The sequence below is a fragment of the Triturus cristatus genome, chromosome 4_1, assembly GCF_964204655.1.
Source record: "Triturus cristatus chromosome 4_1, aTriCri1.1, whole genome shotgun sequence".
NCBI classification, from domain to species: Eukaryota; Metazoa; Chordata; class Amphibia; order Caudata; family Salamandridae; genus Triturus; species Triturus cristatus.
The window spans coordinates 316,286,870-316,305,289 of record NC_140585.1 but is presented as its reverse complement, the minus strand read 5'-3'; the positions used below and the strand labels follow the sequence as shown (position 1 = coordinate 316,305,289).

General features: G+C 44.8%; 1 protein-coding gene across 2 annotated transcripts in view; it reads right to left on the bottom strand.

Annotated features, from left to right (window-relative positions):
* The window catches only part of RAD52 (RAD52 DNA repair protein), a 210,470-nt gene that overhangs the window by 133,343 nt on the left and 58,707 nt on the right, over nt 1-18,420 (bottom strand). For both annotated transcript variants that reach the window (XM_085652251.1, XM_085652252.1), the window contains exon 4: nt 9,240-9,333. In XM_085652251.1, the coding sequence (XP_085508377.1) occupies nt 9,240-9,333 (94 nt within the window). The remainder of the gene's footprint in view (nt 1-9,239; nt 9,334-18,420) is intronic.

Here is an 18,420-nt window from a genome sequence, read left to right as displayed (position 1 = left end):
AAAGTGCGTCCTAAAAGCTTTGGCAAATGTGAAACTTTATGTAATGCACGGCAGCCTTGCCGTGGGGACTGCACTACCGCAAGAAAAGCGGGCCGACGGCTCTGGATGCATGGAGCCGATCCCGGTCCATCGTGTCGGCATATCATTGTTTGCAACACTGTCTGCTTTCTTTTGGATAGCCCACTAATGGCTGGATTTATGAGAAATATATTAGAGTGACTTTGTTGTTTATCATTAACTACGAGGCTAATCACAGAACTGCTGTTCCCAGAATGCTATTCTACTTTGATTGCAAGGCTCCACCTGTGGCTAATAAAAGGTATTTGTTTTACTCAACAGCATTCTGTGCCTTACATGTGAGGTTGCTCTGCCTATGAATAAGGACGATTGATGTCTGAAACGCGTAAGGCAATTTATTTATCCAGGGAGCTGCAGATGGTGTTGTTGCCTTATTTTGACGATGGAAAGTGCGTCCTAAAAGCTTTGGCAAATGTGAAACTTTATGTAATGCACGGCAGCCTTGCCGTGGGGACTGCACTACCGCAAGAAAAGCGGGCCGACGGCTCTGGATGCATGGAGCCGATCCCGGTCCATCGTGTCGGCATATCATTGTTTGCAACACTGTCTGCTTTCTTTTGGATAGCCCACTAATGGCTGGATTTATGAGAAATATATTAGAGTGACTTTGTTGTTTATCATTAACTACGAGGCTAATCACAGAACTGCTGTTCCCAGAATGCTATTCTACTTTGATTGCAAGGCTCCACCTGTGGCTAATAAAAGGTATTTGTTTTACTCAACAGCATTCTGTGCCTTACATGTGAGGTTGCTCTGCCTATGAATAAGGACGATTGATGTCTGAAACGCGTAAGGCAATTTATTTATCCAGGGAGCTGCAGATGGTGTTGTTGCCTTATTTTGACGATGGAAAGTGCGTCCTAAAAGCTTTGGCAAATGTGAAACTTTATATATATATATATATATATATATATATTACCTACTGGCGATAGCCAGTAGGTAGTTATAGTTAGGACCACGTTTCCATAGGAAAACCTCAACATTCTATTTTGAATAACTTTGGCGCCGGTCGACGAATCCTCGCGAATTTCTCAAAATAGGTGGGGCGCTACGCTCCGCTCCTACCCTGAAAGTCTCGGGGGGATTCGTCAAGCGGGGGCTGAGATAAAAGGGGGGTCCCAAAACGCGTTTTTCCCATGCATTTTTCCATAGGACCTTTAGAACGAGCTACAGCCCGAATGGCTGAACAGAATTACTCAAAATTTGGCAGAGAGGTAGTCCCTAGGTCAAGGAAGTGCCTTTTGTAGGTTTGGTGTAAATCTGTTCAGTAGATTCTGAGAAAATAGCCTTTAAATCAATATATATATCTGAGCCAGCTTACGGTACGCTTACCGTACGCTTACGGTAAGCGTACGGTGGCGTGCGCGAGCGCGATTCTGATTGGCTCTTAGATCTTAGTAAACATTCGAATCGGCCGAAACCAGGAAGCGGCGGCCGCCATTTTGTCTCTCGCACTGAGAGAGATTTTTAAAATCGGAAGCCCAAAAACATGTAAAGGGGCTGTTTTGACAACTCCCTCCCACATAGTCATGTTGAGGGAGTCCCCAAACATCCCCCAAGTGCAAAAACGGTTTTATTTTTTTTTCGGCAATTTCGCGGGGTACGCTTACCGTACGCTTACGGTAAGCGTACGGTAAAAAAATAAAAATAAAAAAAACACTATCCACACTTACCCCACCCCCTGTGCTTTTGGTGGCCGAAGGCCACCAAATGTGCTGGGCTTATTACAATGGAAAAAAACACTATCCACACTTACCCCACCCCCTGTGCTTTTGGTGGCCGTAGGCCACCAAATGTACAGGGCTTATTATAAGGGAAAAAAACTTAGCATTTAAAAAACCGTACTAATTCACTGAAAAAACCATAGGTTTCACACACGTTATAGTTAGGAATTAGCATTTAAAAAACCTTGCAAATTCACTGAAAAAACCATAGGTTTCACACATGTTATAGTTAGTGGAAATTTTACTGATAAAAAACCAATGAAATTGCCCCGTTATAGTTAGCGCAGGCAACTATAACTCACGCGACCGCAATCCTCTGCTGATGACATATGTGTCTTTATGAAAAAAAAATATTTGTAATATATGTATAGCTAAAAATGTATGGAAGAAGACATGGGCAAATAAGTGTCTAAATACAGTATTAGCATCAGCAGAGGATTGTGGTCGCGTGAGTTATAGTTGCCTGCGCTAACTATAACGGGGCAATTTCATTGGTTTTTTATCAGTAAAATTTCCACTAACTATAACATGTGTGAAACCTATGGTTTTTTCAGTGAATATATATATATATATATATATATATATATATATATATATATATATATATATATATATATATATATATATTCACTGAAAAAACCATAGGTTTCACACATGTTATAGTTAGCTGGACATTTTACTGATAAAAAACCAATGAAATTCCCCCGTTATAGTTACTGTAGGCAACTATAACTCACGCGACCGTAATCCTCTGCTGATGCTAATACTGTATTTAGACACTTATTTGCCCATGTCTTCTTCCATTAAATTTTAGCTATACATATATTACAAATATTTTTTTTTCATAAAGACACATATGTCATCAGCAGAGGATTACGGTCGCGTGAGTTATAGTTGCCTACAGTAACTATAACGGGGGAATTTCATTGGTTTTTTATCAGTAAAATGTCCAGCTAACTATAACATGTGTGAAACCTATGGTTTTTTCAGTGAATTTGCAAGGTTTTTTAAATGCTAATTCGTAACTATAACGTGTGTGAAACCTATGGTTTTTTCAGTGAATTTGTACGGTTTTTTAAATGCTAAGTTACTTTACGCCATTTGTGGCGTGCGCGCCCACTTAACGCAGTTCGTTCCGTGCGCGCACGGTGCGCTTCGCGCACCGTGCGCGCACAGTGAGCACGCGGTGCGCTTCGCGAACCGCGTGCCCACGTTACGCTAGATGGGCCATGAACGCACGATGCGCATCGCGCACCGTGCGCACATGGAGGTCATATGATGAGCATCGTTGTGACAGGTAAAATATATGTTTTGTTTAACTAGGATGAGCCATGCACAAAAGGTGTCCTTCGGGCACCTTTTGCACACGGGATGGGGAAAATGTGGATATTTTTTTTTTTTTTACTTATTTCTTACCGTACGCGTATGGTAAGCGTAATCGGCGAAATTTTCGAAAAAATTAAAATTGCCTTTTTTCACTTGGGGGATCGTTGGGGACTCCCTCGACATGGCTAGGTGCTTGGGAGCTGTGTAAACAGCCCCTTTACATGATTTGCACTTTGTTTTTCAACCCCCTGGCAGAGTGCGAGAGAGAAAATGGCGGCCGCCGCTGCCTGGTTTCGACCGATTCGAATGTTTACTAAGATCTAAGGGCTAATCAGAATCGCGCTCGCGCACGCCACCGTACGCGTACGGTAAGCGCACCGTAAGCTGCGACAGATATATATATTGATTTAAAGGCTATTTTCTCAGAATCTACTGAACAGATTTACACCAAACCTACAAAAGGCACTTCCTTGACCTGAGGACTACCTCTCTGCCAAATTTCAAGTAATTCTGTTCAGCCGTTCGGGCTGTAGCTGTGTCTAAAGGTCCTATGGAAAAATGCATGGGAAAAACGCGTTTTGGGACCCCCCTTTTATCTCAGCCCCAGCTTGACGAATCCCCCCCGAGACTTTCAGGGTAGGAGCGGAGCATAGCGCCCCACCTATTTTGAAAAATTCGCGAGGATTCGTCAACCGGCGCCAAAGTTATTCAAAATAGAATGTTGCGGATTTCCTATGGAAACGTGGTCCTAACTATAACTACCTACTGGCGACCGCCAGTAGGTAATATATATATATATATATATATATATGATATGGGCTTGCACAGTGATGTGAAGTGATAGTCTAGGATGAAGGTCATGGACTTGGCTTGTGTGGATATGTTCGATAAGAAAGTATAGATTTAGAGTCCTGGTAACTACTAATGATCAAACTTAGGAGAGTTCTTAGGTATAAAGAAGGTCTAATTTTTGGCGTGTGAGCATAGGGAACAACCAAGATTAGATTTTCTGCAGGAAAATTGGAAGCTTGGGTATCATCTGTTTTTTTTGTTGGTGTAGAGATACCCCAGAATTCTGCAATAGCACTATCAATAATGTGGACCATGAAGGTTTAAATTTAAGAGAAAGGGGATCTGATTCAGCGAGGTTTTGCAATAGTTTGATGCTGCATCGTAATGGTTTATTTTTTTCCATTAATAGATTCATTAATTGGGTGCATTGTTTCCTAATGGTGGTAGGTTTAGAAAACTGTTGGGTGTTTGAGGTCTTAGATATCTTGAATTAAGGTTCTTGAGAGGTGAGTAGCAGTGTAACACCGATTTTGCTTATGCAATGTCAATTTGGTAGTGTTCCTTTGCTGATCATAGCTGCTAACGAATTTTAGGAGAGCCGTTTAATCATCATAAGGGTAACGTTTTCGAAGAGGTCTTCTTGCTTAATTGGTTTGGTGTGAGTACCACACGCTGATTGGTCTCACAGACATACTTTTGAGAGCTATAGGAAAACTTTTAGATGAGTAGATTTAGGATTCTGATGATTTCTTTTCCACTCTGGGATTGGCATAATCAATATGTCTGATGTTATCCAGGGCATACTGGAGGCAGAATTCAAGACCTTTGAACTTGAAGTGAAACTCCCCACAATTTCAGGATTTTTGGCCGATTATGTCCATCAGATCCTTTTACGTATGGAATTTGCATGTGGAAGGTCATATAGCGGGTGCTCAAATAAGTCAACTTTGATAGGATGTTTAAAAGTTAAGATTAGACTTTAAGAGGTCAAGAATTTGGCACATTATGTTCCTATAGTAAATGGAGTGGTGTTTAAGATCAAATTGATTCAATAGAGAGGCCTGGTTTTGTTCACCCCCCACCCCCCCCCCCCCATCCCCCCAGTGGAAATTGAAATAACCACGGAAAACATTTTGGTGGTGAGGGATACCAACCCAATAGTAATTTCTTCAGTATCTTCAGTGAGCTGAGCAATAAAACTTCTGGGAGTATGGTGGAAACAGGAGAGTCAAGTCAAGTCAAGTCAAGATAGCTTTATTCGATTTCAAATATAAAATCATAAAAGCAACACAGAAATACATACATGTTAAAAAAAAAAAAAAATCTGAATTAAAAATCGAAATTTTTACAGCTCAAGTACATCATGGTCGGGGTATCCAACATAAGGGCAGACTCTAAATTAATTCATCGACAATCTGCACCGAATAGCAAATTTTAAAAACTTGAATAAGGCATTAATGGTTATTTCATCTTGTAGTAAAAGCAGTTTTAGAAAAGCAGGCATGCACTGCCTCAGTCCCCAGGTCTTCAATAGGGGAATCAAATATTGCCTTCTTCCCCATGAATAAAATTTACAAAAGAGAACACAGTGTATTTGCGATTGCATTGCAAGATTATCACATGGACAGTTAATTAAATTTGGAGACCAATCGTTTCTGTCTGGAAAAGTTATTAATCTATAAAAGGACCCGACTCTCAGACGAGCTAACAACATCCTGTCGTAGCTGGAGTAATCGGGAGACAGATACAACTGTAGGCCAGGGGCCTGTAACAGTAAATTATGTTGGGATACAGATATCTTACTTTTTTCATCACACCATCGTCTACTTTCCAGGAAGTCAAGACACCATTTTTTGAAAGCCTGCCGGGAGATCGAGGTTAAGGAACAAGGGTTTTCAAAAAAAGCTGAATGTCCCATCTTAATCATAAATTCTTTTACATAGCCAATCCAGGGAATGTCCATGCATCTTTCTAATTTGAGGCAGTCAATCAGAATAGTTCTATTAAAAACAGTTTCCTCTGTAGTCCATATCTTGTGCCATAGCAATAAGGGGCTAACTTTAACTAGATCAGAAATATAAACCAGATCTAATTCCTTATGGCAAATATATGTGGAGGACGAGTTGGGAACCGCTAACAAATAACGCAGGAAAGAATTTTCTTTTACTTGAATCTCCTGACAGTCAGCGATACCCCATATGCCGGAACCGTATAATGCAGTTGAAACACATTTGGCATTATAAATATCCATTAAAATACGGACAGGCCTGCCCCCCAGCTTATTGGAAAACTGTTTTATTGCTCCTAGTGCGCGAGCAAAAGCAAGATTCCTGCTCCTAATCGCTGCTTTCCAGGTGCCTTTTTAATTAAAAACAACCCCTAAATATGAGAAAGTACTTGTAAGTCCTATCTTAGACTTTTCAATATAAACATTACAAGGAAGTTTATTCTTCGAAGAGCAGCACATGGAGAACGTTTTCCCTATATTTATTTTTAGGCCTCTAGAGCTCATGAACGATGTAAAACAGGTTAGAGCTTTTTGGAGGCCCAATTGGGTTCTAGCCATGATAACTGCGTCATCCGCATAAAGTAAAATGGGAACCGCCGTGCCATCAATTTGAGGATAATCTACCTTTTGTTTGATTAAAAATTCCGCCACACCATTGATATATAGATTAAAAAGAAATGGTGCCAGGATGCACCCCTGTCGAACCCCTTTCTTTATTGGGAACTTAGTAGAACACTCTCCTTTATTTCCAAAGCGTACCTTTGCCCCTGCCCCCCTATATAATTCTTTAATGAAGTTAAGAATGTTTATGTCAATACCCAGGCCTGTCAAAGTATTCCATAATACCTCATGGTTCAGACAATCGAAAGCTGAGCTTAAGTCGATGAACGTCATAAAAAGATTACCTTTTTTAGCCGTCATATATTTACCGATGATAAGGGCTAAATTAAGTCCTTGTTCGATTGTACCTAAACCTGTCTTAAAACCATATTGGAACTTAGAAAGGATATCCTTTTCCTCGGCCCAGGAGTTTAATCTGTTTAAAATGACTCTACCTGCCACTTTCATCAAAGAATCAAGTAGGGAGATAGGCCTATAGCATTTGGGATCATTACGATCTCCCTTTTTAAAAATAGGCACAACTTTGGCTTCTTGCCAGGTCGGTGGAAAACCCATGCTATTAAAACTGTTTAATACGTTGGTCAGCAAAGGAGTCCATAAGGAAATTGTATCTTTATATATATCTATAGGCACACCATCGGGGCCGGGAGCTTTATTTCTCGAACTTTCTAGTAATGCTAATTCTACTTCGGGGACAGAGAAAAGAATACTTAGAGGGAATGAAGCGGAAGGGGCCCACTCAGTTAAAAGCTGGTAGTTTTGGGAGGTAAAATCTATAGTAGGCAGGACGTCTTCTTTATAAAGCTCGGTAAAATGTTCCACCCAGGTTGGTCCATCAATGGCAAGCTCTACCTTATCGGATTTTCTATCTACGAAAAAGGGAGCATTTACTGCTTTCCAGAAGGCAGTACTATCTCTCAACAGACTGGCTTTTGTTAGAGTATCCCACGCAATCTCCTTCAACTCCTGTTTCCGTTTTTTCAAGCAGGTTTTGTAGGCAGTTCTCGCAACTCTAACTGCTAGCGGGTCTTTCGGTATGTTCTTTAAGATCTGCTTTAAGCGAGAATGTGCTTTTGTACAATCAGAGTTAAACCATCCCTCAGCTTTTTCTCTCGCCCCTGTTCGAAATGTTCCTGTCAGTTTTTCGCCAATATACAAAGTAATCTGGTTAAAAGCATTAACAATCATGCCCGGGTCAGGATTTTCCTCCAAACAAATCTTAATATTGTTGTGTTGTTCCTTAATTAAGTTTTGAAGAAAATTTATAGGGTCAAATTTGTTCCATTTTAAGGCGTAGCCGTTTTGTCTCGCCAATGAAAGGGCATGGCGATACAAATTTTCGGCTACGTTAGTACCCGATCTAATACTCATCTCAATGTCAAAGATTGTACTGATCGGATAATGGTCACTCAACACAATGTCCAGTGTTTTAAAAGACAGGACATTATGGTGATAGAAAGTTGAAATCAGTGTGTAGTCTATAACGGACTGTAAACCACGCCCATTAAAAGTGGTTTGGAATAAAACCGGGGGATTACAAAGTTCGTTTGCGAACCCCAAGTTCAAGTCGAAAATTAAGGTATTAAACAAGTTTCCCAAAGAAGTATGCTCAAAATGTGTGCATGGTTCGCCAATCAGGTTAACCATACCACAAATACCTGAATTACTATGATGACACAAATGGTAATTAAAATCACCCATCAGGATGATACAAGTGTCATTATGTTCAGGATTAATACTAGAAGAACATATACAGTCATTTAAATCTTCTAAAACTTTGTGATGTTCTTCTTTTGGGATGTTGTTATATAAATTGACTAGAATAAGGAGTCGTTTCCCACCTGCTGTTAAGCTGAGAACCTGAAAACTATTATGCCCCCGTGTAGTCTGTTGGTTTATAGACAAAGTAATTGTATTAGAGATGTAAGTGCAAAGGCCCCCAGAACTCCTGCCTCTCCTCGACTGGGTGGCAGGGGTAAAATAAGTCCGATAACCTGCCAGATGGATCTCAGTCTGTTCCCAGCATTCCTGGAGGCAAATGATGTCATATTTCGCAATTAAATCGCGAAAAATGGGGTCATTCACCTTATTTGATAATCCCGCTATATTCCATGATAGGAAGGACAGATCCCCTCTTTTATTTTCTCCTTGACATTTTAAATTATGGAGATGGTCAACACAATGATCTGTTTCAATCGAGAACGAATTACTTTCATTTTCTATCTCCATAATAATTTGAGGATTCCGAGAGTCAAAATGGGGGTAGTAGACCAAGAGCAGAGATCTTAAGTTCTACCACTGAAGGCGGAAGTACTCCATTTGTTTGCTTTTAGACCATGTATTTTTTTTTTAGTTTATAGATGACTACACATAGCAGAGGTGAACTACTCACGCAGGACCATTACGCTATTTGATCACTCTACAAAAGCTAGCCCCTCTAAAACACGTTTGAGTAGGTAAAACTTTTTTTCTCTTTGATCAGCACCTGCTGAGCAGAACAGGAAATCCTGGTGTAACGTTTAATTTAAATACACACACAAGACATCTGTACAACTCTATGAAACCATGTAATAGGCATGATCCGATTTACCAATGCCCTCTTGACTACCACTGTACAGGAGGCTGAAAATGCACTGCCGTCTGCAAGCAACTCAACACTTACACATGCCTTACCCGTGTTGCAAACTTACCAACATTCTGCTGCGTGACAGAATGGGACCATCCATTGTATCCAAATAGCTCATTAGCCAAGCTGACGACCCTATGACCTTCAATGTAGCACACCTATGAGATGAAGATCAAAAGGATGAGAACAAATATTTCAATGCGTGCATTAATCTACTTTTGCAGTTTTTTTGTGGGTATAACAGCGGAGGAGTGTGCAGTAGACAGGATGCAAGACTAGCGATCAAAAACTCTAGCCACTTCCGCCTTCCTTACCCAGACTACACATGCAGTTCCGCCTTCCTTACCCAGACTACACATGGAGGTGGTGAATGGCATTCCAGGGGAAGCACACTCAGCCACTGTCATCTTGGATTTTTGGGGGATTAACAATAAACTGTGCAACCAATCATATAAATATGGATTAATTTAGTTTAATGAAATCATATCAGCTAGGGGATTTAAACAATTTAAAAAGAAATTGCAAACATGATGAAGGCACCCTATGTGATAAATGGTAAGTGTGAATTCCACAATAAGATTTCACAAAAAATCATGACATATAATAAGCATTTGCACAAACCATTAGGGTCATGTTTAGCATTTTAATCTTTTCTGTTGTGCTTTGCACCCACCAGTTCACAAAATAAAAAAAATGCAAGCGAATCGAAGCCCTTCACAGAGTAAAGTGTGCTAGTGCAGGACATTGAACTTTAAAACATCTTTTTAAAAAATTCATGTTCATGGAGGGGCGTGGCGTGGCTAGCAGCCAAACGACATGGCGGCCGCCGCCTAACGGAGCTCTGAGACCCCTTCCGACGTCTCCGACTATACGGACATTAATTAATCCGCCTATCCTGTTACATGCTGAGCGGTAGAACAACTGTTTGAAAGCATCAGGCATACAGCGACGGTCCCAAATTGGGGCAACAGCAATCAGCGCTGATGCAGTACCGTGTGGAAGAACTGAGGCCTGCGAGAGGGGGAGAAGCCGGGGCCTCGAGTGCACGGGGCGCCCGCAGCGCGTAAGTCCAGATCGGCGAAACCCTGCAAATAGCCCCTGCAATTGACTCTGGGCGTCCGGGGGACATCGGGGGGTGCTGACTGGGGCAGCGGCGCCCAGAGTGCTCATCTGCGACTCAGCTGGGCCCCTGTGGTCATCCCCCTCCCCCTACAGCGGATAAAAACGTGGGTGCGGTCCTCGGCGAGGCGGGCCCGTGACGACACGCTCAGGCGCAGCAGACACCGGCACACGATCAGCGAGGGTGCTGCGCCTGACCATTTTCGGGCGCCTCAGAAATACTGTTCCCCGACCCTCCCCCAATATTAGACGCTTGTTTACTACTGCAGAGGGTCGCATTAGCGGCAAGTGCCCGGTGGGGGAAGATGGTAACAACTGGTGTAGCTGATGGTGATATGAATCATACTCCGCAGTAAAGTGCCGCAACTGGAGGAAAACGTACCCCTGCTGGCTTCAGGACACACACAAGGGGGCCCACTGGCAGTGCATACCCTGCATGAGGGATAGTGCGGGGAGGAGGCTGACGTTGCGTCGAAAGAAATGACCACAGTGTCTCCACTTGGGGGTAAGAAACCCGAAAGGCCGCAGGAGACGCATAAATCTCCTAGGCAGGCAGCGGTGAGTACTGCCGCCCGTGCATACCTAAATAGCACAACAACGCCAGCAGCAAGGATGGGGGGCTGTGACCAACGCACTGCTCAGCAATCTAAATCGGAAAAGTTTGCCTACACAAAAGATCAGCAAGATCTTGTACACCATTTGACTGGACGTGCGATGGAGGCACCCGTAGGAGACGGGCCGGAGGTCACACTACAGGATATACTTTCCCATCTCAATAAAGTGCATACTGCATTGGAGGGCGCTAGGTGGCGCACGAGCGGAATGGCCGCCACTGTGTGAGGCTCCCGCTGTCTGACTCCATAATCCGCTATTAATCCTGGTTCCGATGCGGAGAAATACTAATAAAAACAAGCAACATATCCCATAAGCATTCAGGTATGCGGCGGTGCAGTGACTGGCGGCGGGGGAGCTGTCTGGCGTCTGGAATCGAGCAGTGACGACGTTGCCCCTGGTGCCGGCCGTGACGCCTGGAGCGGTTGAGAGGCGGAGCACAGTACCCGAGGACCGAGGCTTCCACGAGGCGGGAAGGCCTCCCCATGTCGGAAATACCTGGTGACGATTTTTTTGGGCAGAGTGCTCGCGGTGAGCGGACACAGAGAACAACATCGCCACGCAAGTAAGGGAGATGCACTGCTGTGGGGAGAGGCAGAAATACGGGAGGCAGCGCGATCGCACATTGCCCGGAGAATTGTGGAGATTCGGCGCTGAGAGCCTCGCGGGGCACTGCGGACTGTGCGCGAGAGCGGCAAGAGGGCCCGACTGAACCCGCCCGCCTCAAATGCAGGTGCTGAACTTCACAGAGTAGGGAATAATTCTCCGATGCGACCAGCGAGTGGGAGAGACGACTAATTGTGAGCCACGCAGCAAGGGTGGGGTAATACTCCTGCAGGCAAAATGAACGTCACCAGTGTCCCAGGCTCTTGACATATATACCGGCCCTGGTGGGGAAAGCACACGATATAAAGCGGGACACAACAACAAAGGCAGGCGCCGCGGTATATGTTTCTGCGGCCATCAGAGGGGTCAGCGGCAGAAACAAATAACTTTGGTGGCAATGAGCACTGTGCTGTGTGCATTATAGGCTTGTTGGCAGTTACTACCCTTTGGCCACTGACAGGCTGGGCAGAAAGGTGGCAGGTTTGCTAGACACTGTCCTGAGACTTTGGGGACAACCGATTCCTGCACTCATATTCCCCCCCCCCCCGCAGGCATACACATACCAAGCACATGGTAGAGGCCCCTGACAGGAACTGGGTCTGGCAGTCGTGGAGCAATGGTGAGCAGAACTGAGCATTGTTGTGGGGGTGGGGAGGCAGAGGCCCTATCTTCGTGGCGTGGGGTTGGTGCCCGGATCAAGACGGTTGTCGCAGGCGGCAGAGCCAAAATGGGGAAAACGGATGCCCGCCAGCCGCGACTGACATTTGATGGCAAGAAGTCCATGAAACAGAACTCGCCGGAACAGGACGCGGCGATGGAGACAACACAGTCGGAACACCTGCCATCATCAGGAGTGGATCTGAACTCCATTTTGCAGGAGATGCGGCAAGGATTCGCAACCATTGCGGACAAAATGGACACGATGAGTACCCGCATGGATGCATAGCCTGCAAGATAGAAGGTCATGAAACGTGCCTTAAGGAAGCAGAGCATCACATTTCGAATGTTGAGGACACCGCAACCCAGGTACAAAAAACGACAGCGCAACTAGATAAACTGCTCAAAGTCATAGCTCATAGCGGCTAAGAACGAGGACATTGAGGCGCGCAGTAGGCAGAACATACGCGTTTTGGGCATACCGGAGAGCACAAATACGGGTAAGATAGAAGAGTACATTGAGAAGCTGCTGGTGGCGGTGGTGGGGGCTGAACACCTATCCTCTCAATTCATAGTGGAAAGGGCTCACCGGTCCCTCGGTCCACGGCCGCCTCTTGGTAGTACACCCAGGCCTATAATTGCTCGCTTGCTAAATTACAGAGATAGGGATACAGCACTAATGGTGGTCAGAGAGAAGCAACTGTTGACCTATGACGGAATATCATTTACCATGTACCCAGACTTCACGTTACTTGTGCAGGAAGAACGCCGTAAATTTATGGCAGTGAAACATAAGTTGAAGTAAGCCCAGATTGACTACGCCTTGTTGTACCTAGCCCGCCTGCGTGTCACGCATCAGGGAACCCAAACTTTTTTCACGAAGCCTCAGCAGGTTGAAGAGTTTCTCAAGCAACCAGAAAGGCATGGGGAGGCGCTGGAGGGCTCCCCCCGGTCTCATTCCCCGGAAGTGCATTAACTGTCGTTGAAACTGGTCAACAATTAATGACAGGGCACGCCTTAGGGTGGATAGACACAGATACGATCAATGGCTGTTGCAATATGACCACGCTATCAAATGGAATAAATGGGAGAGAAGATACTCGAGTGATGAAGCGCACTCTGTAGGGAATACCAAACTACTTTGAAGCCGGACACCCTCGAACTCTACCCAGGGACAAGCACATCGCTATATCCCACCTGGTCTGAGACGAGGTACTTGTGGGCCACCCAGATGCATACCTCAGCCGGGAGATCCCCACTATTGTTTATTATAATGTTTCTGATACTTCAAAACCGCTTCTCCAGTTCTACGGGGGAGGTTACAGGTTTTGATGTCACGATAAGGGAGTGGAGCGGTGTTTGGGAGGGGGGTGGGGTAAATATGACTGGCATGTTTCAGTGGGTGGGGGGGATAGGAAGGGGTACTTAACATTCACAGTGACGCAATGGTACGATTACAGGATAGGAAAGTGACATATCCACATGCAAGATTGTTGATGTACAAATACACTCAATGTGCTAGTCAGATGGCAACACATGGGAACGATGACACAGGAGGATAGAACAGTATTGAAGGTGTTGTCATGGAATGTAAGGGGACTTGGGAATCCAAGTAAGCATAGACAAGTCCTGGCCTATCTGGATCGGCAACAAATACAGGTAGCCTTGCTGCAAGAAACACATATTAATCCGAAAGTCCCCACCGCTTTGCCAGTTAATGGGCAGGCTGCCGTTTGTTTTCATCATATTCCACTTATGCTCGTGGAACTGCCATTCTGTTTAAAAAACAAACCCCTTTCGAAATGGCGGGGTGGTGGTGGATCCGCAGGGCAGGTGTGTCATCACGTGGGGGCGGCTTGGCAGGGATTCGATTACGGTTGCGAATTGCTATGCACCAAATACAGACAGCCCTGAATTCTTCACTAATCTGTGGGGCAAAATAATGAACATGGGTTCAACTCATATTGTTTGGGGCGGTGATTTTAATGTTGCATTGAACCCGCTACAGGACAGATCTAATGTGGCCACACACCATTATACTAATGCACAGGAAGCGCTGAGCGGGATCATTGCAGAAGGTGGATTGATAGACAGCTGGAGGTATGCGCACCCACGGGGACAGGAAGGCACACATTTTACGTCCTATAGAGGGACATGGGCGAGGATAGATTATTGCCTGTTGTCTAAGGGATTGGGACCGTCCATACGTAGTGTATCACACTTGGCTTAGACATTTTCAGATCACTGTCCAGTGAGGGTATCGCTCGCTCCTCTGGGGTATGATAGACCACGGCCGAGCTGGAGATTGCAGCCCACGGCGTTGTTGGATACGGTCCTTCAGGCAGAATTGGGAGAGGAAATTAAGGATTTTTTCATTAGGAATAAAGGGACAGTAGATAGCATTGAAGTGATATGGGAAGCTTTTAAAGTGACGATAAGAGGATTCTGTATGTCCGAAACTTTTGGGGTGTTGAAAGACTTACAGAATACCTTGTACAAATTAGAACGAGAATTACGAGAACTTGAGAGACGGATGGGGAGAGGAGGAGTGGGACCAGTGCAAACGGAATTTCGGGAAAAATTAACTGACTATGAAGTCACGGCACTCAGAGAGTCCAAATTCATAGGCAAGTACTGGATAGCCCGCAAATGTGGAGAGGGTGAGAGGCCGGGTAGGGCATTGGCTGAGGTGACAAGGAGCCCACGCTTCAATGCATACATCTTAGAGATACAGGGACCTGGGAAATTGCGGCAATGCGACACACCGTCCATATTAGACACGTTCGTCACGCACTACGAGACCCTATACACATCCCAAAGACAGGCAACTCCAGAATTAGATGACTTTATGGGAGACATAGCACTTGGGTGGCTTAGTGATATGCAAAGGGAATTCCTAATGCATCCATTGGAGGTTGATGAAATCAGGGAGGCCATTATGCAACTGAAGAATGGGAAGGCCCTAGGCTCTGATGGCATGCCGGCAGAATTTTATAAAAGCTACATAGACATCATGGCACCAGTGTTAAAAGAGGTATACGTGGAATCCTTAGAGGTAGGCATACTTCCCCATCGATGAGGGACGCAATAGTTACATCACTGCTGAAACCCGGCAGACTCCCTAAATCCTGTGACTCATACCGCCCACTGTCGTTGTTAAACTGCGACACGAAAATCTTAGCAAAAACACTGGCTAATAGGCTAGCTCTACTAATGGATAAGCTGATACTCCCTGACCAGTCAGGGTTTGTACCAGGCAGAAATACATCCCACAACCTCAGAACTTTGTTCTCTTTAATCCAGACAGTGGACCCCGAGTTCCCACTCGCCGCAGTTTTTTAAATGCCACTAAGGCTTTTGATTCTGTGGAGTGGGACTACCTGTTTGGGGTATTGCAGAGAATGGGCTTCCCACATATATATTTTTCCTGGATTAAATTACTATATCACCAGCCTACTGCCAAGATATTGATCAATGGGCGACTATCCCAGTCGATAAAAATCTCGAGAGGCACTCGACAGGGGTGTCCCTTGTCCCCACTATTGTTTGCCATAGCTGTGGAACCTTTAGCTTCCAGATTACGACAAATCCATAAAGACAAGGCATTTCGCTGCTGCATGCGCCAGATACTAATTTCATTGTATGCGGATGATATGACATTATATATTAGGGACCCCATGCAGAATATGAATCTCATATTACGAGAATTCATACGATTCGGCGGGCTGTCGGGCATTAATATTAACTGGGGGAAGTCACAAGTTTTCCCTCTAACACCAGCAGTACCTAAATTCCCACTAGATTTTCCGCTGGACTGGTGTGACAATGAACTACGATATCTCGGCATACAGATTACCAGAGATAAAGAAGAGACTATACGGGCAAACTATGGTACGGCTATCACACGACTCACTGCCAACATTACGCGTTGGAATCTCGCTACCACTCTCATTAGCGGGAAGGGCTTCCCTTATAAAAATGATTATACTACCGCAATTACTCTATCTGTTTCTCAACATTCCATATCATCCCGGGCACTATTTCTTTCAGACATTACGCTCTGAAATGATTCGGCTATTCTGGGGAGGGAAACAACCAAGACTTAAATGGGCGACATTAATGCGACCATATGATCAGGGGGGCTTTGACATTCCTGATTTTGAACTGTATTTTCTGAGCGCGCAGGCGCACTATGCCTATTATTGGATACACCCCCCCAAATACATGCCACAAATAGCTGTGGAGGACTGGCTGGAAGATCCGATACCACTGAGCGGCCTGATACATGGACCTATGCGTTCACGAGCGACACCACCTACTACTGTCACAGGTACGGTTGACGCGTGGAATAAGATAACGTCTTTGTTGGCCTTGCCGGTCCTTTACTCCCCTCGGCTCCCACTAACATATCATCCTCAGCTGTCCTTGTTGCAGGAGAGGGTTTTTTTGGAGTTATGCAAGCGAGCTCACGTTTACACGTGGGGTGATCTGTTTAATGCTGGTGCGTTTCGTACTCTAGAGCACTTTTTGCAGAATATACCATATACACCATTGGATGTATTCCTTTATGTACGCCTACGACAGGGTATACGATCAATTATTCCGGATTTTCCGCGGGAACCCTTAAGTCTGGCTCCGCAGCACCACATGCTGGGCTCCACGGATGGAAAGCACCTAGTATCAGCATTGTACACTACCATACGATCCAACAGGGAGGGAATTCATAGTCAGGCACGGGTGCAGTGGAGGGGAAGATATTGGGCGAGAGCTCACCGAACAGTGGAAATATTGCTGTCTACAAACGGTACAGATCTCATCAAGCTGTAGGTTGCGAGTGATATATTATAAGTACCTGCATCGCCTATACTATACACCACTTAAGAAATACAAATTCAAATTAGCAGCCACTGACCGTTGTGAGCGTTGCCAACAATCAGGAGCAGGGTTCCTGCACCTGGCGTGGGAATGCCCGAAAATACAAGAGTACTGGGAACAGGTGTTGGGGGCACTAGGAAAGATGACTGGCAGAGTAATGGAAAGTGACCCCATGCTTGCACTATTAGGATATATGGCACAGATACCTAACGCTCACAGGAAATTTCTTGCTATATCGCTGTTGTTAGCCAAGCGGAAAGTGGCATGTAGATGGGGAAGGGGCCGTGCCCCGAAATTCAAAGAATGGTTGACAGACTTAACCTATTGTCAAGAACAATCTGCTTTATACGCTGAAAGGGTGCCCGCTACCTCCAGGCCCAAAGATATAGGGAAACCTCTCCAGGGGTATTTACTTCTACAAGGCCCCGAGGATGGGTCTTCTTATTAGTTAATTTTATTATTGCTGGTTTCGGTTCACTAAAACTGGCAAAGCTGGTGGCCGCATACATATCAAGTGTTGTTACCAGGGGTACGAACTGCCTGTCTCTGGTCTTTCATAATGCGAAAATTCTTCCTGGTCCACGTATAACACTGTATTACTATATGCCATGTGTGCCTTCTGTTTGTACTGAATGATCATAAAGATTGCTTTAACGCATATATTGTAATTCTGGCACTTGGCCGCAGAGAATATTGTGATTATATTGTGATTCACTGTACATTGCATTGCTATACATGATCATGTAATATGTTAAAATTACAAATAAAGTTTAAAAAAAAAGTGCATACTGCATTGGACGGGAAAATATTCAGGAATATGAGCACCAGAGTCAAAGAGGTAGAAACAACCACCAAGACCTTATATGGTGAGACCAAAGAACTCCCAACGGCAAGTGCGTTCCTTGGAGATGGAAACCAAGGTGCTTGCAGACAAACTCGATGACTACGAAGGCCGGTCTCGGCGCAATAATGTTCGCATAATTGGGATACTGGAAGGCGCAGGGGGGCGAGCAGCTGACCTGTTCGTAGAGGAACTCATTTAGCAACACCTACAACCTAAAGGCCTCTCGAACTGTGTTTCGGTGGAAAGAGCACACAGAGTCTCTGGAGGCAGACCACGAACAGGGGCACCCTCTAGGCCGACTTTGGCCCGCATCTTTCCTTTCAGAGACCGAGACATAATTTTACAAACTGCAAGGATTGCTCCGCCGGTCCACTTCGAGGACAAAACAATCACCTTCTTTCCCGATTATACGACGGCAGTAACTAAGCGACGATGCACGTTCCTGGAGGTTAAGAAAGAACTTAGAAAGAGGGAGTTGAAATAATCCATGCTGTTCACGGCGCGTCAGAGTCAGAGTGGAGGGAAAGTTGTG